Source organism: Tenrec ecaudatus, chromosome 12 (genome assembly GCF_050624435.1).
Source record: "Tenrec ecaudatus isolate mTenEca1 chromosome 12, mTenEca1.hap1, whole genome shotgun sequence".
Classification (NCBI taxonomy): domain Eukaryota; kingdom Metazoa; phylum Chordata; class Mammalia; order Afrosoricida; family Tenrecidae; genus Tenrec; species Tenrec ecaudatus.
This window is the reverse complement of record NC_134541.1, coordinates 8647485-8671240: the sequence shown is the minus strand read 5'-3', so window position 1 is coordinate 8671240 and position 23756 is coordinate 8647485. Positions and strand designations below refer to the sequence as shown.

The 23756-nt window shown below is 49.8% G+C and overlaps 1 protein-coding gene across 1 annotated transcript in view; it reads left to right on the top strand.

Annotated features, from left to right (window-relative positions):
• DOK5 (docking protein 5) overlaps positions 1–19983 on the top strand; it is a 157380-nt gene extending 137397 nt beyond the window's left edge. Inside the window, exons 7-8 of the mRNA XM_075528485.1 lie at positions 14317–14437; positions 19654–19983. Of these exons, the coding sequence (XP_075384600.1) occupies positions 14317–14437; positions 19654–19718 (186 nt within the window). The 3' untranslated portion in view covers positions 19719–19983. The remainder of the gene's footprint in view (positions 1–14316; positions 14438–19653) is intronic.
• Positions 19984–23756: the final 3773 nt, after the last annotated feature.

Genomic DNA, 23756 nt, shown 5'->3' with positions numbered 1-23756 from the left:
TTTATGGCAACACAGAGATATTTATTATGTATGGTCCCTGTGGTTTTCCCATGTCAATGGCAGAGTGGATTAGTCAAGTAGAAACATACAGCTGATGAGTCTAAAATAGTCTCTCTGGGGCCCTGCAGTGCAATGGGTATCTCTTTATAGAACCCCCTTATGGCCCTGTTTTGTACCAAGATTATTTGCAGTATAGGCCACAACAATGCAAGAGGATTAGACAGCTTTGTTGTTGTGAGATACCATCTTGTTGGCTCCAACCCACAGTGACCCTGTGCACAACAGAGCAAAGCACTACTGGCTTCCACACCTACAACATGCCACTTCATCAACTCCGTCTACCACGAAAATAAGGACTATAACTCCCGGATAGAGATGGGTCAATTATAATAGAAGATCGGTGGCTGTGGCCTACCACGGGAATTGGTCAGTGTTTTCTCCTGCTGGGAAAAGTAGGCTTGTTTTAAGGTCAGTTTCACAGAGGTTGGTAGGAGACCTCACTACCACCCAGAAGGCAAACCTGGAGTGAAACATGTCCTTTGGACCCGGTGTCCTTCCATCAAGAACCTCCTTGACCCTGGAGACAGAATCTGTAACCTTCCAGATGCCACAAGATGCTGTCAGGGCGCAAGAGATGGCAGTAACCAATTGTGTGACCCAGGAGTTCAAAGAGAGGTAGCTGTGATGGGTTTCCCAACCCCTGGAATAAAGGAACTGAATGTCTTCTGATAAGAACCTTGCTGGTGGAGTGGGATGCTCCTGGGAACTCATCACAGACATAAGGAGCCTTGTAACACTTGCCCAAAAAGAGCAGAAGCTGGAAACAGGAACCAGTCAGTGGCAGGGACCAGGGTGAGAAGGTTTCCTGATAGCAGCTACAACCAAAAGAACACTGCAAGTTGTCTTGGTTGGAAGCTGCTCTGAGTGACAAACTATGTCAGGTTACCTGAGCTGTGTCCTGCTCACTCCACGTTGATCTTGATCCTGAGTTGCAGCCTGTTTATCCCTAATAATCCCATCACTGTGAGTATGGTCTATGAGCAGGGATAGATCGCCTAATAATCTAACTAAGCAAGTACTGAGGGAATCAACAAAATAGGGACACCAGTTGTCCAATGCAAAGACCCGGAGATGCCCAGCAGACAAGGAAAAGCCAGGGCTACAATAGAAAGGAGCTGACAGGGCATTAATGAACCTGATCCCAGCCCCAAAGTCTGAAAATGTGCTGGCCACAAAGGAAGGGTCACAGGCCAGTGGGTAGAAAGTCTTTGGATACAGTGGTGCTGTAGCATCTCAGCGCTTGCAGGGGTCTCCACATGGCTCCTCCAGCTCCCAGGGCTTGGGGTCTGTCAGGGTAGTGCCATGTGTCCTGTCAGTAGAGAGTCTCCAAGGGAGAGAACTAAAAGAAAGTGTGTCTTCCGCCTCCAAGGAGGCAATACCGAGTTCCCAGAATCCTCAGGAGAAGGCCATGCCCACACAGAGGCTTCGTTGGCTATGATCTGATTGTCAGGCTAGACTCCACCCCTACACTCTTCATCCTCAAATGGACACCAGCTTATGTAACTACCACACTGGACTAGATGAAGAAGAATACGGCATCAAGATTGGAGGAAAGCATGTTGACAGTCTGCGATGTGCAGGTGACACAAGCTGGCTGAGAGTGAGGAGGACTGGAAGCACTTGCTGATGAAAATCAAGGATCGCAGCCTTCAGTGTGGATCACAACTCAATGCAAAGAAAACCAAATGTTTCACAACTGAACCGATAAATAATATCATGATAAAAGGAGAAAAAGATTGAGATTTCGAAGACTTGTCTCTTGCTTGGATCCATAATCAATGCTCATGGAAACCGCAGTCAAGAGATCAACAATGCCCTGCCTTAGGTTCATTGGCTGCCTGACACCTCTTTAAGGCGTTCAAGAGCAAGAAGGTGACTTTGAAGACTCAGGTGCTCCTACCCCAAGCCATGAGATGTTCAATGGCCTCCTATGATTGTGAAATATGGACACGGAATAAGGAAGACTGAAGCAGAGTCAATGAATTTGAATGATGGTGCTGGAAACGAAAGTTGAAAATACCATGGACCGCCGAAAGAACAAGCAAATCTGTCTGGGAAGGAAGTGCCAGCAGAATGCTGCTTGGAATGCCTTCACATACATGTCAGCTGGAGAGACCATTCCCTGAAAAGGGGCACCATGCTCCGTGCAGTAGAAAGACAGTGAAAACCAGAGGAAGACTTTCAATGAGGTGAAGTGGCACGGCGGCTGCAACAATGACAACGACAAGGACGGTGCAGCACCAGGGAGCGCTTCAGTCCGTTGTATATAGGGTCACTGGGAGCTGGGACTGACTCAACGGTACCTAACAACAATGTTCCTAGGTCCATTTCGTAGAGGAGGGAACAGATGAAAAGGCTTGTGATTAGAAACTAAAGAGGCGGGATAAGAACGGCTGGTTTGTCTGGACAGAAAGCCCCAGACTCTGAGCTGTGTGGGGACTGAAAGGAAGATCCAATCCGGGGAGTCCTTGGGAAGGCAGACACACAGAGAGAGCGTGTAGGCCTGATAGTCAACTCTGGGGGACAGTGCCACGATGGGGAAAGGGAAAGTTTGGGTCAGGGATGGCGGGCCCCAATCCTGACTGCACATCTGAAGCAGCTGGAGTGTTTGGTAAAAGCACAGGTGGCTGGGTCCCCGTCCCCCCCACCCCACCCCCGAGTCTCTCAGCAGGTCTGAGAACCTGCATCTTCAATAAGCTCCCTGGGGATGCTGGCACAGCTGGTGTAGGACTCACTTTTTGTGAATGATGCTCTAATTTTGGCTCCTGGAGAAAATAATGTTTGTCACCAAGAAGCAAGACTGTGGTGAACAACAGTGACAAGGGACAGAGATGGGGTTAGGGAGATCACAGTATGGCTATGTGGCTTTGATGTCAACAGGTGAGATCAACAGGTGAGACACGTGTGGTTGTGCAGCAAACATACCATCAGGCCAGGACAGATGTGCGAATCCAGACGCACCATCCTGTCTGCCTAACCATCTGTGGGCTTCCATCCATCCATCTTCACTAGTTAACGCCTGTCCTGGTCTAAGCTGTCAGCAACAATCCATATTCATCAGCAGAGCGTGCTTTCTGGGGTATATTTTGTCAAGCTGTTGAGTTCTCGCCTTGGCGAAGGTCAAAGCCCCAAACCAAACTCACTGTCTTTGAGGCGATGTTGACTCATTGTGACCCTGTTGGACAGTGTAGACCTGCCCCTGTGAGTTTCCAGGACTGTAGCTCTTTACAGGTGTCGCCAGCCCTGCCTTTCACCTGAGGAGTGACTGGTGGTTTCGAACTGCAGATCTTGCAGATCACAACCAAACTCTTAACCATTCTGCCACCTGGGCTCCTTTGGTGGAGACCAGATAGATCCCTTTAACTCTTCTTCTTCCTGTACAACTGAAAGGAGTGCACCTTTCCATCAGGTGGAGGGAAGGGTTGTCTGAAGAGCCAATGTGCACGTCTCTGTGTGGATTCCGAGTCTCAGCAAGCATGCGATGGGCCCACCAGAAGTATACACTGGGAGTTCAACTGCATTCGCATCTCTGCTCCTGAGGAATCAGTTACTGCCGCTTAGTGTAGCAATTAGCATGTTAAGCAGTGTGTATTGATTAAATGAACCTGCTTCATCAAGCAGAGAGAGCCCCGAAGAACGCTGCCAATGTAGTCATCTCGATAAATTACAGCCAGCACTAAACCACACGTGATGCGTTTGTGAGACTTTTAAGAGGTGGGGGTGTTGATAAACCTTTGAAAGAGAAACTCGTCAGTCTGGGTAAAAAGGATGAGTACTTCATAAACTCATGCCTTATTTTTAAAGTCTGAAAAATTATTTTCTAACCCTGTGCCCTTTGGAAGTAGTCCTAGATGTTTCTGGTCTGGACTTTATCGAACTAAACCAAACATTTTAAGATATGGTTCAAAATCAATTAGTATTTGTGTTAGATCAGGTTGACTAGGGAAACAAATCCAGAGACACTCGTAGATGTATAAGAGGGAATTTAAATCAAAGAGTAATTGTATATTAGGAAAACATCCTAGCCCAGTCCAGATCAAGTCCATAAATCTGATATTAGCACATAATCCCAATACTGGTCCATAAATGCTTCTTCAGATTCATGTAATACATACAGCAAGGCTGAATCAGGAAGATCACAGGCTGGTGGGTCAAACATCTTGTGGATTTGATGGTGGTGGAAGCATCTCAGTGCTGGCATGGGTCTCCATCTGGCTCCTCCAGCTCTCTGAGTGAGCTCCTCAACAGGAATGTGAAAGAGAGAGAGAGAGAGAGAGAGAGAGAGAGAGAGAGGTGTCTTCCACTTCCATGAGAAGGCCAGCCCTACAAGGAGGCATCATCAGGTAGTGACCTGGTTGACAGGCTAGACTTCATCCCTGCACTTATTGATCAAGGTGACATGAACTTGTGATACTGCCCCAGTCTCCATGAGCTCTTTGAAGTGCTTCTTACTGGTTGGGCGCTTGCCATGATGTTTATACCTCTTTGAGAACTCTTTTCTAGTCTTCTTTTAACTCCCTCTGGTTTTCAGATCCTCACTGCCATGGAGTCCATGCCCATTCCTAGCGACCCTCTAGGACAGGGTAGAAATGTTCCTGTGAGTTTCCGAGACTCACTTTTTACAGGAGTAGAACACCACGTCTTTCTCTCTTGGAGTGGCTGGTGGTTCAGAACTGCTGACTCTACGGATTGCAGCCCGACACATAACCACCGAATCACTCGGGCTCTTTTCTGTTCCTAGGCAGCATCATGGGGAGAAGGATGAGGTATCAGGGTTGTGAAAGGAAGCTTCAAGCAACCGCTTGTGAGGTGGGGAAGACAGTGCCGTGTGTAAGCCTGATCTTGGAGAGTCATGTACCGTATATACTCGAGTATAAGCCGACCCTTGTATCAGCCGAGGCACTTAAGTTTACCACATAAACTGCATCTTCTTGTTGCTCAGGGCCATTGAGCGGATCCCACTCGCAGCAGCAGCCTATAGCACAGAGTAGAACTGCCCATGGCCTTTGCCACATTGCCATCTTTGCGAGGGATGGTCTTGTAGTCTTCGTCTCCCAGAGCCGCTGGGCAGGTCCTGTTTGTATCCTGTGGAGTCAGAGCCCAGGAATCTGCATTTTAACAAGCCCCGCAGGGCACTCTGACCCTTGCTGATATTGGAGAACCGCTGAGCCAGGGTCCCGAAAGCAATGGGAGGTGACGTGTGCGCCAGGCAGCTTTCCTGGGAGTGCGCGAGGGAAGCAAGGGATGCTCAGGTCCTGGCTGTATTCAGAGTACCTTTCGTTACCTGTTCGTCCTTGGACTGAGTTATACCTTTTGATTCAATGTTGCCCACATTTTGTGCCTCAATTGTCCATGGAAAATGACAGGGTAGGTGGGTACTTTCCCAAGTGTAACTTGTCTCAGTTAAACAGCACGTCTGGGCATGCCATGTGCATCGTGTGCATACAAAACTGGTGCAGAGGGGGTTGCGTGGTTTGCAAAAATGCGTCATGCACGCACGATTCACATAAAATACGGTAGAGCTTGTCTTAGAGGCGGAGGATATCGGTTTGGGTGCACTTTGGAAATGTCCCAGGTGAAGATCTTATTCGGATGCGAGCGTGGCTTCTCACTTACAGCTGCTTTTGTTGTTGTTGGAGCCATGGAGTTAGTTCAGACCTACACAACAGAACGAAATACTGTCCCGGCTTCGCCAGCCTCCCAAGAGCTGCTGTGTGTGAGCCCTTTCTTGCAGGCTTGGTGTCAGCCCCGCTCCTAACGAGTCTCTCTTTCTCACTAAGCTTCCATTTACCAAGGGTGATGTCCTGTTCCAGGGATTGGTCTCTCCGGATGACGTGTCCAAAGTATGTGAGATGGAGTCTCACATCTTCCATTCTAAGGAGCAGGCGGGCTGTACTGCTTCCAGGGCAGAGTTGGTTGTGCTTCAGGCGGCTCAGGGTACTTTAAATATTCTTCACCAACACCCTATTTCAAAGGTATCAGTTCTTCTTTGGTTTTCTTTCTTCTTTTTTCGCTGTTCAGCTTCCACATGCACCTAAGGCCAGTGCCAGTACCATGGCTTGGGGCAGGCACACTTCAGTCTTCCCAGTGACATCCTCTCTCTTCAACACCGTAAGGAGGCTTCATGCAGCAGGTTTTCCCAGTGAAATGCGTCATTTGATCTCATGACCGCGGCTCCCTTGAGCATTGACTGTGGACCCAAGTAAAGTGAATCTTTGACAACACCAGTCTTTTCTCCTCCCAGCTGGCTGCCTGCATCTTAGTGTTCAGACGCCTCTTTCATCAGGGCTCGGGCACAGTAAGGAGGTGTAGAGCCTGGCTATGCAAACTTGTTATCGGCAGAGACCCCCACCCGGTTCACCTGCAGGAAGTGACCTGGAGGCAGTTGAGGAGACTGATGAGTATGGTCTGTGTCTGGGAGCCCTGATCTGTTGGCTGTGGCCATGATTTGTTCTGGTTTCTGGACATATCTGCACCCAAGCATGGCATCTAGAACTCATGATGGATGGAAGCAGCAAACTAGCCCATCCTGCCGGGCTGTTCAATTCCATAACACCTAATGCTTGGCCTTAAAAACAGCTGGCTGCCAGGGAAGGGCCATATAGTTGGTGTTACTGTGCAGCTAAGACCCCAGGCTTCTCTGCACCGCTCATTTCTGGCCCAGAGGAGAAGCACACCAGCAACAAGTCAATCCAGATCCCAAGGGGGAAACCAGGAACCGTGTTGTTGGCAGGTGAAGAGGATGTGCGCTTTCTCCCCTCACTGAGGAGATCTGCCTGGTGGTGACGAGTGGGGCTTGGCACTCTCTCATGAGGCTGGAGTGTGGTCCCCAGCCTGATGGGGCAGTGAGCTTGTGGTTTAGCACTTCCCCCGCGCCCCCCCTCCCCGCTGTGAGTCTTAAAGGGATTGAACTATTGTTGTTGTCAATGTGGATGATGATGGTGACAATGACAAAGATAATGATGGAGGATCCAGCTACAGCCAGTGGACACATGGTCGCAGTTAAAAGGTTACCTCCCTCGAAGCCACTTGACTGGAAAACAGCTTTGTTTTTACGCTGATTGCATTTGGGTGGAAGCTTTATTGAGTTCAAGTTCGCGTTGACAGACATCAGCAATGGAGGGCGGCTGATTGTCGACCTGGCGATGTGCAGGTGACACGTGCTTGCTGCTGAAAGCGGGGAGCACCGGAAGCATGTGCTGATAAGGATCAAAGAGTGCCGCTCAGTGTGAAGGAAGACGGGGATCCTCACCGCCCGCCCAGCAGATCGCCCGCGATAAACAGAGAAAAGCGGAAAGGTGTCAAGGAGTTCATTTTGCCTGGATCCACAGGCAATGCTCACGGAAGCAGCAGTCCAGGATTCAGACCACACACATGCAGCAGCTGAGGATCTCCTTTGAAAGTTTCTACACAAGCTGTCCAGTGACAAGGATACCATTTCCCCCAATCCACGGACACTCACATTGTTTCCATTCTAGTGATCCTGGTTCCCTCAATCTAGTTCCCCTTATGTTGTCATCTTTGTCTTAAAGTATTTGGTGGCCGGTTGGGCTCATAGACGATTCTTTCTTCAAAACCATAGATGATTTCCTTTCTTGTGTAGGCCAATCTGGTATTTGGCAAAAAGGGACACAGTTCAATATAAGATTTGAAGACCATCTCAGGATGATGGTATCAGAGCGTCCTACAACCTCGACCAATCCATTGACCCGGATGCTGCAAGAAGCTCTGTTCCACATGCCTCCTTCCCATCCTCCACCATCCATGTCTTGCCCTCCTTCCACCAGGATCCATCTGTGTGTCCCTGATCGGAAGGAGGCCCTTTATCAAATGAATAAGTGTGTGCAGCGCAGCCCTCCCGCTGCCTGCTGCCCTAATGCCCGCGCCTCTGCGCAGGAGCACCACCATCCACAGGCCCCGCTTCTGCTCTCACCCCAGTGGCAAAGGCTTATTACCTCGACCCCCACTGCCAGCAGCAACTGCTTTAATTTAACCTGGATCGAACGTTTGCTCACAAAGTCAGCCTTGAGCTAACCAGGCTTCTAATTTGCGGGATTGATTAGAATGTACTTCTGAAAACTGCTCCCTATTGCCCTAGCAGAAACCAAGTGCCTTCATTCTTTCATTTGTTCCACCATCCATCCATCCATCTTTCCCTCCATCCATCCAACCAACCATCCATCACTCTTATTAAACCTTTGAATGCCCAGGCTAAGGGCTAGGGCGATAGAGGTAATAGACTCTGTTCTCCAGGAACTGCGAGTCTCCAGCAGGAGGCAGGCAATGTAGTGGCTGTTATAGAGCAAAGGCATGATCGGAGTCAGGGATGTGTTTGTGCAACACCCGGTAGATGTACCCTGTCCCACTAAGGGAGGAGAGGAGGAGATCCTGGGGGTGGTTCCTGAGCCGACTCCTGCAGGGAAGGTAGGCGAAAGCAGGTGAGCAGTGGGGCTGACATTGGAGTGAAGGGAGAAGTCTCTGCAATAGCATGGATGTGGGAGGATAGGGGCTCACAAGGGTGCATCATGGCCGGACGTATGTGTGGTTTAGGCCAGGGGTGAGGCGTGAGCCTGGGGGAGTGACAGGGTACGAGGACAACTTGAGAAGTGTGGTTGGCAGTCTGCAGACACTGGGACCCTCTGGGATGTGTTAAGGAGGGAAACCAGGTAATGTGGGAGTGGTGGACAGGAAGACCGGAACTGAGGAAAGATTTTCCAACATCAGCTCACGTTCCCCTTTCTCTCTGGCTTGCTTGCTGCAAACTCGGGATCCTCGGCTTCCTTTCTGACTCGATCAGAATTCCTGCCTTGGCTGTACCAGTGAGAGAGCTGGGTTAGAGCAGGATGCACAAACTCAAATGCACGTTGACATGATTGAGTGAGAATGTGAAACCTAGAGAGGACTGTGAGGCACTAGAAAGCTCAGAAAGACCCCCCCCCCCCACACCTGCCTACCTACATGCTATTTGGGGCTGGCACTTTTGCATTTATCAGTTGGATTCTCTGGGGTTTATCAACTGGTTTTAAAGGAAAATGTATGTATGTTTACATATATGTGCATGTGTTGTCGATTTTACCGATAGAGATAGCTATCACAGTTCAGAAATACAATACACCATTAGGTACTCCTCATTGTAAACCATTGCTTCACTGAGTGTTGCCCAACCTTCCCATCAGCAGCCAGCTGTCACTGACCAATGAGTATCGCCGGGTGTGTTACTCTGGGTAGACTAGAGAAACAAATTCATCCACACGCATATGTGTGTAACAGCGTTTTATATAAAGGGTAATCATACATTAAGAAAACATTCCAACCCAATCCAGTCCAAGGCCATAAGTCTGATATTAACCCATATGTCTGATAACAATCAATAAAGTCCTCTCCAGACTCAAGAAACACATGCAATGAAGCCAAATACAGGATGATCACAAGCCAGTGGGTAGAAAGTCTTTGGGTCCAGTGGCATTGTAAGCATCTCAGTGCTGGCAGGGGTCTCTCTGTGGCTTCTCCGGCTTCCGAGGTCTGGTTGCGTCCATGTGGCTTGTCTTCTGCAATGTCTCCCAGGGAGTAGCCTTGTCAGGAGAGAGTCTCCAAGGGAATGAGCCAAGAGAGATAGTGTCTTCTGCCTCCAAGAAGGAAGTACCAGATTTCCCAGAATTCTCAGAAGGCCACGCCCACACAGAAGCCTCATTGGCTCTCTCCAAATTGACAGCCTAGACTCCACCCCTACACTCTTCATCCTTAAATTGACACCAGATTAGGTGACTGCCACCCTGGGACAGGAGGGTTGGTTGATATTTTTTGTTTATGCCTACCAGTCAGTTAAAGACACATGTCTGAACTTCAGTCGGGTCTCAGCAGTGCTAATGAGCTCTCTGCCGAGAGGGAGAATTGGTGTTGGATGCTGAAAGGATATTTCCTCGCCTGCCTGTGACATGCCCAATGGAAGGACTGCTGGCGTGACACGCTTCTCAGTTCTGTGTGCACCTTGATCAGCACGTCCTCCCGCACAGTCGGAAGGAAGTCTGGGTGATTGCCACCCCAATAAATCCAACTTGGATTTGTATCACCTGCTGATTGATTCAGTGGAAACACTCCGTACCCTCCCATCATGGCCAATGACCCTGACTGCACTGTGAACTTGGAGTTGGGAAGACATGGGGATAGGGACCCCTTTAGACAGTGCCTCCACCCCACAGATGCACTCCCCCTAGAGAGATCCAGGAACATGGCTTCTCATTCCTAAGTGATGTCTTTTGAGCATGTATTACTCTTATTTTTCAGTTTAATCTACTCCGCTGTAAAATGGCCATGGCTTACCATTTCATGATGACTGTGTTTGTCCTGGTGGTGCAGTGGCTGATGTGTTGGGGTGCTAACTGCAAGGCCACCAGCCACTCTGTGGGAGAAAGAAGGGTGGTAAAGAGTTACAGTCTCAGAAACTCACAGGCTGTTCTACCCTTTCCTAGAGGGTCTCTGTGAGTCCGCATCGACTTGATGACAGAGGGCAATGTTGGCCACTTGTGGCCTAGTGGGTTGCACGTTGGGGTACTAATTGCAAGGTCAGCAGTTCGAAACCACCAGCTGCTCTAGGGAAGAAAGAGGAGGCTTTCTACTCTCAGAAAGAGTTACAGTTTCAGACACCCACAGGGATGATTTTGTAGGGTCACTAAGAGTTGGAATTGACTCGGTGGCAGGGACTCTACTGTCTAGAATGTAGAAGAGCGATGCTACATAGGTATTGAAAAAAATAATAAAGTGAATAATTTCTTTAAGAAATCGATCAAGGATGCAAAATTGCTCTTCAGATACCCCGGGTTACAATGCTAACACTGTCTGAAATGTGAAGTTCATTGATATTTAAGAAGTGCGGCAGGCGTCCTCCTTAGAGACAGGGATGGTGAGACTTCGGCTCGCATCCTTTGAACATGTTGCCAGGAGGGAACGGTCCCCAGAGGAGATCGTGCTTGGCAAAGTGGAGGGACGGCCCTCAAGGAGATGGACTGACACAGGGGCTGCAAAGAGGGGCTCAAACATCAGAACGCTTGTGAGGGCGGCGCTGGACTGGCTGTGTTTCATTCTGCTGTGCGGAGGGTCGCTGTGGGTCGGAGCTGACTGGATGGCACCTCACAACAACAAGAGCAACAACCGATTAGAACAGCAGGGCTGTCCGTGAGCACAGGTTCCCCTAGTGCCTCCTGGCCAGACGTCTGCTCTCCGGGCTGAGCGCTCTGCCGCAGTGGAAACGGGCAGGCTGGGAAACAAGGCCGGCTAGTCCCCCGCTAGGTGCTCCCGTGAATGACGGCCGGCCCTTGAACCCGAGCGGAATTCAGACTTTCTTGCTTTGTTTCAACACTGAAGTTTCTCACAGCCCTCCCCTCCAGAGACAATTAAAGTACCCCTTTCGGAAAGCGAGGTGTTCCTTCCAAGAGTTGACGAAGGAATTCAAATGCCAGTCTTTGTGCCAACACGGGTGGCACTTCGTTCTTGTCCCCGAATAAGCTTTCTAAAAATACAGTCCGATCATGCTGAGCCGCCGAAATACGTCTGCAGGAATGTTGTGAGTTATTCGAAGTGACTGCCACTCAGATTGTTTTCCTGGCAGGAAATTAAAAGAAGGAACAAAGAATCAAATGATCGGGACCTCGCAAATGAAAGGCTTTGTTTCCTTTAGATGTTTGCCTGGCAAATAGTTGAGGTGGAACAGGATAAAGAGAACACCCTTTGCTTTGCTTGGGGTTTCTGAACCTTGAGAGTGTCTTGTGGACAGAAACAGCCCCAGGACTTTTTGACGAGCTTTGTTCTTATTTCTTACCCCTTCGACAGAAGAGAGCACTTTTAGGAAAGAAGTGCTTTCCTGCTTCCCCTGAGGACACAGCGAGGTTGTGGATGTTTGGGGGATTGGGCGATGGAGATGGTTTCTTTGGCTGCTGTCAAGTTGGTCCCCAACCCCCAGGGACCATCAGTGCCAGTGCGGTAGAGCAGGGCGGCCCGGAGCATTTTCTGGGCTGTAATCGCCACAGAAGCAGAGGACAAAGTCTTGCCTTTGCAGCGCACGTGGTTTCGGGTCAGGGGTTTAATCGACACAAGCAACACGGAGCCCTGCAGCGACCCTTTGAGTCAATGGTGGTCATCTGGACTTCAGGCGGAGCTTCATTGTCTTTGAGGAGTTTGGATCTCCAGGGCAGAGCCCACCTGTGAGTGTCACATCTGGGTGGGAGTGTTCAGATGAGAGTGGCTGTCTCTACCAGGGTGTAGAGCTGTGAAGTTCGTGTGTGTTTTGCTCTGTGAATGGGCGTTCTGCTTCATCAGAAGAGCCCTGCCCTGCAGTTTTCTGAACTTGTGTCTTGTGTAAGCAAGAATTAATGACTTTACAGGTGTCAGCCAGCTCCCTGAACGTTGACCCAGCCCCTAGGGGTAAGGCTTTAATGCCCAGCTTGTCACGTGAGGGGCAAACACGGAGTTACACTCTGTGCACAAGAAGTCCTGGTGGCCTAGTGGGTTACACGCTGGGCTACGAATCATAAGGTTGGCAGTTCGCAAACGCCAGCTGCTCCGAGGGAGAAAGATGAGGCTTTCTCCTCCTGTAAGATGTACAGTCTGGGGAACCCAGAGAGGCAGCTCTGATCTGTCCTGTGGGGCCACTGTGAGTGGGGGCTGACTGAAGGGCAGTGAGTTTGGTTTGGTTTGAAGAAATTGTCATTGCCTCCATCCTTCCGGATCGGTGACTCTTAGTCACTCTCCATGTACAAATCGTCATGTGTTCACAAGCACTGTTTTCTAAGATTGGAGTGCATTGACATGCAAGGGATCTCTGAAAGTGGAGACAATGATGCAGTGACACCTTATGTCCTGGCAGGGGTCCTGGTGGCACTGTGGTTAAGTGCTCAGCTGTGAACCCAAAGGTTGGCAATTGAAACCCACGGGGGGTCCTGTAGGAGAAAGAGGTGACCGCCTGTTTCCGTATAGACGGCAGTAGGTCACAGCCTGCGGGATCCTCGGGGCCATTCCAGGCTGTCCTGGTGCGTGACCCCAAGTTGGAACCAGTTAGACGGTAATGTGTGTGTGTTGTGGTGCGTGAGCCCACACAGTAGGTGAGACTCAGATCAGGGTTCAGGTGAGAGGGGGCTGGAGAGCCCCTCAACCTGCCCTCTCCCTCCTGAGTGAGTCATCTAACTCCTTAACCTGCTCTCTCACCTAACTGAATGAGTGACACAACTTCCCTGTCCTCTCATGCTGCCCCTCCTGGGAGAACGTCCTCACCCAGAAATGTCCCTCGTGTGCTCTGTTTCCCCCTGGGGTCTGGTGGATCCGGGGGCCTGGAGCAGCCCCTTTAGGTAGACAGCTGGCTATTTCTTTGTCCTCTTTACCCCCACCCCACCCCCCTCGGAAGCTGGAACAAAGGCCAGTCTGGGCAAGGCCTAGGATGAGTAATATCTTTGTTTTTTGTCTATGTCTGTCTGTTGGTGGTGTTTTCTTTTTTAAAATGCTAATGATAGAAAACCCAAACTCAGATGAGCTTATGGAGGAAAGCAGGAAATGGTCTACAGCACTGAAAATTCTGGGGCTCCCCTGTGGCCTCTCTGGCTGGATTCCTAGTCTCAGGGGAGGAGGTCAAGCCTTTGTCTTCTTCTGGGCTGTTTCTGTCTACAGCATCTTCATTCGCTGGTCCTTCTTTCTTCCTTGTTTCAAGAGGGTTCCAGCCCTACCCTCTCCATGGCCCCACAAGAGGGCCCCTTCATTCCACCCCACTGGTATTTTTCATATACCTGCTACATGCCAAGAAGCACTCCAGGTCTCAGGATAGAACAAAAATGAGCAAAGCAGACAGACATCCTGACCCCACTTCTACCTAGCACCCTCTTCCCCAGAGTGCAGATGAATGTCCCGCTATTGTGGCTGATTGGCCTGGCTTGCGTCTCTTTCCCAGCCCTGGACTGTCCTTGAGGAAGGTAAAATGACAGCCTCAGCCTGGGCCTCCCCTGTCCTCTCAGGTCTCCGATGGTGAGGTCAGCCACACCCGGGCTGCAGAGATCGGTAGGAGATTGTCCAAAGAAAATCCCATGAGCCCCTGCCAGCAGATTGAAGAGCGAGTGCTGTCCAGCAAGTAGAAACAATAGCCGTCCATCCACCCCAACCCCCGCCCCATAGTTGCCATCATGTTGGCTGGCCTGTGGGGCTAGTGGTGTGGATATTCCCCCTGGTTTCTTTCTGCCTGACCATCGCTGGCATTGACTGTCTCCTCTCTGTCTGCAGCTCCAGATGAAGATGAGTGAGCGGGCCGCCTCGCTCACCACCATGGTGCCCCTGCCCCGAAGCGCCTACTGGCAACATATTACCAGGCAGCACAGCACGGGCCAGCTCTACCGCCTGCAAGGTAAGACAGGAGCCCATCAACCCCCCCCGCTAAACACACACACACACACACACACACACACACACACACACACACACCCCTTGGGGCAGTGACTCTCTCAGCACCCCGGTGCTCAAACGTTTGCATGTGGGCCAGTGCTGCATCAACCTGGGCTAATGGGTGTCAGATGCATCCTCTCAGGCCCTCCACTCCAGAGATTTTAGTTCATAAGGTACCGTATATATTCGAGTATAAGCTGACCCGATTATCAGCCGAGGCACCTAATTTTATCAGAAAAACTGCATTAAAAATGTGCTGAAAAACTCAGTTTATACACAAGTATAAACGGTATGTTGTTGTGAGTCCCCCTGGGTTAGGCTGGCCTCTCTAGAGAAGCAAAAACCAGTGTCCCTTGTTTGGGTGTGTCTATAGAAAGAGATTCGTGTCCAGAACGGTCTCGCACCATTGTAGACGTGGGTAAGCCCAATCTGCTTCAAATCCATGCATCAGATGTAAACTGGAGGCGCCTCCAGATTCCTGTAGCCGTGGGGGCTGATGAACGGGAAGCAGGGAGATGGAGCAGGAAGGCCAGGGGCTGGTGGATGTCAAGCCGAATGAATCTGAGGTGAGCCCTCTGCCGATGGCCGGCAGGGGATATGGCAGGAGGTCGATGAACCAGGATCGTGATCCAGCTGCAGAAATGAGGCAGCTTCTACAGTGTCAGTCTCCACTAAGAACGAGCCACACCCTGTATGAAACCTCCCTCAATCGTCTCAAGGCATAGGGTGTGCTGAGCTCACAGAGTGATGGTGTCATATGTACACCCCTACCTGGAAGACCCATTAGGACTATTCAGATTTGTGCACCAGCCCAGCCACTGAAGCCACCTATGAAGAATTCTACTGATACCATCCATCTGAAGTTGACCAAACAAGCCATCAAGCGCTACGGCAATTACTGTTAACGAGAATGTGAACGTTGGAAACAAAGAGGAGGGGGGTCAGTGGTTGGAGAGCGTGGCCCTGAAGAGAGAAACAAAACTGGAGGTCACATGATAGCATTTTGCAAGACCAGTGAGTTCTTCAGTGCACATACCTTGTTCCCCACAACATAAAGGGCGACGACCCCTGGACCTCACCAGACGGAATACACAGGATTCAAATCGACCGCATCTGTGGGAAGAGATGACAGAGACGCTACGTGTCACCGGCCAGAGCAAAGCTGGGGGCCAACTTCAGGAGAGACCAGCAACTGCCCATGCTTAAGCTCAGGTGGAAGGTAAAGACAAATAAAATGGGCTCACAGGGGCTTAGCCTTCCAGGCATCATTTCCTGTGATGGAGGTAGAGAGATTGCTCGGTTAGATTGGTCATCTCAAATGCTTTTTAATGTCCATACCAGATTGAACAATTTTTTTTTGCAATATCTGAGTGAAATCACACTTTTTATCATCTCCCTACTATGTGCTCTATTATGCAATCCCGTCCAATCTCTCTGACGTCGGTATCATCTTTAAGAGAAAAGCAGCAGTGTCCCATGCCTTCTAAACGGTTACAGGGGACCCTGTGTGACGTAAACACTTGCCAACCCACCCCACAGCTCCGCCGGAGCAAGTTCTGGCAAACTGCTTCTGTAAGAAGACCCCAGGGGCAGTTCCAATCAGCAGCGCAGGGGGTTGCTCTTGATCCAGCGCCGACACTGACTCATTCCCTCTCCCCCCAGGTGTAGTCGCTTTGAATCTGGTGTGTTACTCCGTGACCTTGACTATATTTTTCACCCCGTATTATTATTCCTATCCAGTCCATTCTGGTTGTACCATTTCTCACACTCTAGTTTCCCTGCCCATGATGTCATTGAGACGATGACAATGTTTTGGTGTTTTAACCATGGCCACAAATGGATATATATATGTATACACACACACACACAGTAGTAACTATCAAAGTTTCAAAACTGTCCATAGACTAACCCAAAATTTCTTACTTGTAAAATGAATGCGGGAGGTAGGGGGACGCAGGTTACCTATTTTTCTACACTAAGCCCCTTACCAGCCCCTCCCCGCCCCCATCCCTCCACCTTCCCCACGGAATAGAAAAAAAAATTTTCATCACCTCCACCAAATTTAGTCCTGTCTCGCCACCTGCTGGCCGCTTTTGGAATCGTCACTTTGGGATTACTCTCTCCCCTGAAAGGACTGATGGGTTTGAACCGCTGACCTTTCAGTCACACCTGAAGACAATTAAGCTTTTAAAATAACATCTTGTCGCATCTCAGGTGAACGTGCTCATGGCAAGTGAGGCCACCACTTAACAGTTTCCACACCGATGCTTCCGTGGCATGGGCTACATTTTTTGCCTTGTGTCATCATGCCATCGTGGTCGGTCCATTTCTCACACGCTAGTTCCCATGCCCCCACCCCCTACCATCTTTTCTTTAGACGCCATGCTAACCGTTGGTTTTCTACACAAGATGATTTTAAAGGTGCCCCTTTATTTTCTGAGCCGGTCTGTTAGGATCTACAAGGTGACGACCTCAAGAGACAATTTTGGTTCAAGGTGTGAAGAATCTCCTGGGGCGGTAGTCTAGGGGAGTCCTCTGGTCACAGCTGGTCCACTTAACCTGGACTTCTTAACAAGTTGAGTTCTGGTTCATATTTTTCTCCAGTTCTGTCGGACTCGCTCTGTCTTCTGTGACCCCGATCAGAAAGGTTGGTAGTGATAGGCAGGCTCTATCTATGTCTTCAGGTCTCAGTGTAGATACAGCCTGGGTTCTAGAAAACCTACCTGTATGTATTGGGAACTATATGATAGACTCTAAGTTCTAAACAGACCTGAGCCCACATCCAGCCAATGGGTCTGTTCTACCTGTGTGCACTTCTGAATGGGGGAAGGGGAGGGACATTTTATAATCCATTACCTGGTTTCAAGTTCAACACGCCCTTTAACATAAGCTGGAAAGAGCCGCTGGGAGCGGTAGCAGCTGCAGGCATTTTCATGTGGCCTTGACCCCAAGGGAACGTTCCCAGTCCCTAGTCTTGCCCACTCAGATGGCCACCGCTGGAGGCGCAGCGAAGATTTTTATTTAGGCATTTACTATCTTTGTTTATTATCATCATTGTGTGTGTGTGTGTGTGTGTGTGTGTGCAGTGGACAAAGGAACACTCTAGTGACCCAGGGTCTTCTCATATCCAAGTCTTTCCTAATAATGACCGCGTGGACACACACACCTAGGGGCATCGCTTCCGCATCAGAGGGGCGCACAGCCCACCCTGATCACACACACACAGCCCTCCCTGGCTGTGTTGGATCCTGTGGTTTCCCACATGCCCTTCCTGGACTGCTGGACAGAGCAGTGCGGGTTCTGCTAGGCTCAGCCCGTATCCAGCAGGTGGCAGTAAAGCACCTGGTTTTGCCCAAGTCCAGCCACCAGGTCCTGCTTAAGAAGCTCAGCAAACTCAGCAGCATGTGGGTCCAATCTAGGCCCCTGGGCAACCAGTAAATCAAGTTTTCTGAGAACAGCCACGTCCATTCATGTTTCATTGCCCAACAGTAGAGGCAGTCGAGCTGGATGTGTTTAAGCATTTTAGAATACGGCCCTTTGTAGAAGTTTGTCCATCCCTCTTGTTGTGACACCCTAAGAACTAGACTCGTTCTCACTGGGCAGCCTTTTCCAATGTTCACCGAGAGGGCTTTGCATGTGGCCTTCACGAGCTCCCCACGCCTTTGACTCTGCTTGGGTTGGGTCCTAGCTCAGCAATAGAAAGTTTGGTGGTCGGCTCATAGTCACCCCATAGGACAGGGTAGAACTGCTTCTGTGGGTTTCTGAGACTGTAACTGTTTATAGGAGCAGAAGGCTAGTCTAGCTCCCGGGGGGGGCGGGGGGGTTGCTGCTTGCTTTCAAACTGTTGGTCCTGTTGTTCGCAGCCCAATGTATAACATACGCCGCCACCTCTATGAGTCGGAACTGCCTTGGTGGCAGTGAGTCCCCAAGCTTTTGAGCGCTAGATTAGAGAGCCCCGGGGAGAAAGTGGGTAAACCTTCAGCCGCAAACCGAAACGTGGCCGCCAACCACTCCACAAGAGAAAGATGGATTCGTCCACTTCTGTACAGACCAGAGCCTTGGATGCCCTATGGGACAGTGGACTCTGACTTCCTGACGTGGTTGCTATGAGTCAGAATTGACCTGAGGGCAATCAACTCCAGCCGTGCAACACGGACAACTGAAAGGATGGTGGTTCAAATCCGCCCAGTGGCCCCACCGGAAGGAAACCTGGTGAACAGATCCATAGAGATTATAGCCGAGAGAACCTTACAGGATATTTCTCTACCCTCACCCAGGCTCCTGATGAGTCCGAATGGACTTCCTGACCGGCACCAGCAAGTGAAAATCCTTCTTCACAGACAGGTGCAATTGTGCACACAAAGGCTAATCTCAGTTCTGCTCAGGTCACCAAAGCGCCCCCAAGCCGAGAGCTCCCATGGTTCCGTGTTTTTGTCTCATCTCCCCTCCTTAACCTGGTTGACCTCAGATAAGGAAATTAAGGAGGAAAATGACTGCTAATGGCTTGACTGCAGCTCCAGGCAAAGGCCATATGCAAATTATGCTTGAAGCAGGCAGTGTCTCAAATGACCCTGATTTGCATATCCCTGTGGGTGGCTGTGGGGGCTGGGGGGAACTGGTCCATGTCACCATGCGTATGTTACTACTGATTTCCATTATGGAGAAATTAGTTACCAGCTAGTGTCATTGAGGGACCCTTGGTGCTATAGTGAGCTGCTAACGACAAAGTCCGCAGCTACTCAAAGGGGGGTAGGTGCAGCTGTGTGTCCCCATGAAGCTGTCCAGCCTCCGAGTCTGGGGAGCAGCTGCACTCTGTCCTATTGGGTCACCATGAACCCAAATCTACTGGATGGGTCCCCAAGACCGAACTCGCTGCCATCATGTCCATCCCCACTCCTAGCGACCCTGTAGGACAGAGTAGAACTGCCCCTGTGGGTTCCCGAGGTGGTAACCCTTTCCTGGAGGAAAGAGCCCCAACTCTCCCCGGGGAGCAGCTGGCACCTTCACTAGCAAGTGCCCCATGCAGACAAGAGCCCCGGGTGTCACCCAGGACACCGCCAGGGCTCCCCTCGTCTTGACGGCATAGGGGTGGGGTGGGGTCATTGACCGGTGGACTTTCTGTAACTGCTGCTTTGTTTGTTTGTTTGTTTGTTTGTTTGTTTGTTCTTTGGGGGAAAGCTGTCACCAGCCCGCTGAAGCTTCATCGGACAGAGACTTTTCCCACCTACGGCTCTGAACACTGACAGCAGTAACTGGCCGGAGGTGTGCACACGCCGGGGACGTGTGGGCCTCGGACCCACCCCGGAGGCCACCCAGAAGCACAGCGAGGGAAGGGATGGATGGAGCAGAGCCGCTTTGTGTCTCAGTCGCCGCGTGGTCTCCGGGCAACTGCAATACGGTGTCTGTGTGTTTTGTTCTGTTCCGTTCCCTTCTTTCTCAGTTTCTCTGCTTTGTTGAATCTCCATGGAGTTGAGACGTGCTCTCTGGCAGCCATTTGTGGTGGTGGTGGTGGAGGTGGAGGTGGTGGTGGTGGTGGTGATGGTGGTGGTGGTGGTGGTGGTGGTGGTGGTGGAGGTTCCCTCTTTTACCGCCGGACAGAAGGGGCTCAACACCGCCCTCTGATTTTCTGTGGTCGACGTCCTGTATCTCCTACCCTGCTTCTGAACCTGCCCTTGCCTGGTTCCTTGTGCCGTCCCTTCGGCGTGCTTCCAGTGCTGGTGACGACGTGGCTATCCACAGCTTGTTGTTTGTTGAGGCCGTAGTCTTCCGTGATCTGTCGGGCATCGTGTTTCCGTCCGTCCATTACCAATGAGTTAAGTCAGTGCTCCCATCCACCGCCCCCATCATATACTCTGTGCCCAGGTAACTTTTCAAAGGCCCCACGTGAGTACGGTTGCTACGGTTACAGTTTCTCTCTCCCATGTTCTTTTCTTTCTTTTTTAAGCTTTTATTTTGTTTGGCATACCATCATAAACTATTTTAAAATAAAAGACCATTCTTCACTCGTGCGGATCTGTTTATTCTGGTTAGACGGGGCTTTCTCTAGCCTCGGTGCTTCGGCAGAAATGGGTAGCCTTTTCCTTGGGAGTCGTGAGCTTGGTTCAATGTTTTGTTTGGTGGAAGCCCAGCACACTCACTCATTCATTCCAGTGCTCTGAATTCCAAACGGAGGCTACTGTGCCCTGGGAAAGGCCCAAGATGTTGACATGAGACACGGGTCCTGCCGTCAAGGACATGACGTCTGGAAGAATATGACAAGGAAATAAAATTGCAGTTACAATACAGAGGGACACCTCTTAGATGACCCCCCCAAAGACATGAGGGGGGATGCCCCTCAAAGGGATCCCACCTCCACCCCAAAGCAACTTCTTAATTTTTTTTAACAAAACAACTCTATCACCTTCAAGGTACTCTCCATGACACTCCCTACAATTGTCAAATCTGCCATTCCATTCTTGGAAACATTTTCAAACTCACCTGTTTAGATGGCTTAAAACACCTCCCTCTCTCTTTTTTTCAACCTCTTTTTTGTTGTCAAGTCACTGTCCTACCATGTCCTGCTTCATTCTCAGAAAAGAAGTCTTGCGGAGAGAGAGGTAAGGTGAGTAAGGTTCATGGGGCAAGAGAGGCATGCTGGGTTTTGCCCAAAACTGGTGCACTGAGATGGCTGCATGATCGGGTGCACTGGCGTGGTGGCAAAACCGGTCCCCTGTCTGCCTCATATCAGGCCTTTTTTGTCACACACTTTGTGTAACACACTTTTACACAATCTTTTCAGAACCTCTAAATAGAAAGTTTGATTAACAGTCTGACCTGGTGGCACGCACTCCAAACCCATTGTCCCCTTATATCAAACCGATGAGCACAGTTTGGGGGAGGCCCCTTCGGATGCCACTAAAGAGAAGGTCACTGTGTCCCCCAGGCTTTCTCACTGGGGGAGTGCCTGATGGGAATTCAGCCTTCTGAACTCCTGCAATTAAAAAGAAAACAGAAAAGTTACCATTAGGTCGATTCCAACGCACAATGACCCTGTAGATCTGTGCCCACAGGACGTGCTCCCGCTGGGCGTTTGGAAGGGGATCACCAGCCCTATCTTTCCAGGGACCCCCACCCTCTTGGGAAACAGCTGAGCATGTGGTTTGAGGGGGCAGAGAGGGTGCCCACCTTGTTTTCACCCTTTCCAGTGGAATTCCCAGACAAAGGACCACTCAAATGATTAAAAAAAAAAACAAACCCAAAAGACAGGTCTCTCAGTTACTTCTGAATTTCACACAAGTGAGGGCTCATGTTGTGGTGTGGTGAGTCTTAAGTCCCAGAGGTTGCACGGGGTCTGGTCATGCTCTCCTCACTGATCAGAAATCCACATGTAACTAAAGCCCTGTCTTTCTCGTCGGACCCCCGCAGCTGTTCCCAGCACATAGTTGATCCTTATTCAATATGCCGGGCCCTTGCAAAGGTTCGAGGAAGGTTGGGATGAAAAGATCATGGGATTTTCCCACTACACCCCGGAAGCACCTGCACGGGTATGGACTGAAAGAAAGAATGAATGTGTGGCCTTGGGGTGGAATTTCTCTGGCCCAGGTACTGTTAGTCTCCTCCAAAGCAGTATGTCCACCAGACAATCCTGTTCTGTGCTTTCTGGGACCAAAAAAATGAAAAAAATAAATCCTGATAAACCTCAAGAGTCATTGGTTAGTTCATGTTCGTTTGTACACATTCCATGAAGGCCCTACTGTGCCCAAACACAGGTTACATCCTGTAGCCCCTCCAGAGCCCAGATAAAACCCAAGGCCATCCAGCTGTGCTAGGCTGATGTTTCCTGGGATACTGCTGGGGAGTTTTTCTCTGGAGTTGAGAAATACTGGGGGTGGGGGAGGATGGTGGCTTGCATTCAGCTAACAATTAATTAGTAGATTAGGAATCTATCAATGGTTTCGTGCTAATGACTTCACTGGAATGTGTTTGTACTTTTCTTTGGGCCCCCTGTAGCCATTTTTTCATATAATTTTAGCTCAGACAGCTTCTCCTCCCTGTACTGATATTTGTCTTGTAAAACTGTGGTTCACCACACACACTGAATAATTCCCACCGTGTCCATTTCCCTGACTCTAGCTGGTCTTCATGTTCTTTTTGCTCCTCACAAAGCCCGTCTCAGCAGAGGTTCTCTCTGAATCCCAGAGCCTTGGCAACCAGCGTAGGGGATTAAGTTGAAGAAGCATAAAGAAGAAATGGAATTAAGGAAATAATTATAATTTTAATGAAGTCAAAATTGCCAAAGCATGTTGCAAGCTAATGAGTGTGCAAAGCAGTGTTTCTGAATGTCATTAAGGACAAGTGGAAACCTTGCTGGAACATTAAGAAGCAGGTTTGACAGAAGAGGATGAAGTTCTCTTGGGTTATCCTGGCAGCTCTTACGTGTTGCTGTGCTTGTGCTGCACAGGGTAACCTGTGTAATCTTGTTGAATCCCCACCGGAGCTATTTGAAGTAAGTACAATGATTATCTCCACTGCACAGAGGGAGAGACTAAGCCTCAAGTTCAAATCACTTAAGTAATGTGCCCACAGTTTCTTAATGACTAAATAGTAGAGATATTACTTTCAGGACTAAGGTGGGCCAGACCCAAGCCATAGTATTTTCAGTCTCCTCATATGCATGTGAAAGTTGGACATTGAATAAGGAAAACCTTAGAAGAATCGGTGCATTTGAAATGTGGTGCTGGAGAAGAATATGCAAAATACAACAGACTGCCAAAAGAATAAACAAATCTCTCTTGGAAGAAGTACAGCCGGATTGCTTCTGGGAAGCCAGGATAGTGAAACTTTGTCTCATGTACTTTGGACATGTTATCAGAAGAGATCCAAACCAAACTCGCGGCCATCAAGTCGATGCTGACCAAGAGTGGTTTCCAACACTGTCACTGCTGATGAGAGTAGAAAGCCCAGTCTTTCTCCCAAGGAGCTGCTGGTGGTGTTGCACTGGCAACCATGCGATTGTAGCCCAACTCATAACTACACCACCAGGACCGTGCTAAGTCTCAACAGATCTTTTGGAAGGACACAATTCACCCCATGTTAGCCTGGGTACTTTAGGGAAACAAGTTCACAGAAACTCATGTATAAGAGAGTTTTATATAAAGATTAAGGGCACATCAAGAAATCATCCCAACTCATATGTCCGACACCAATCCACAAAGTCCTCCTCCATCTCACCAAAGACACACAAGGATGCTGACTACAGGAGGAAAGCCAAACCAGTGAGCGTGTAAGCATCTCAGCACTGG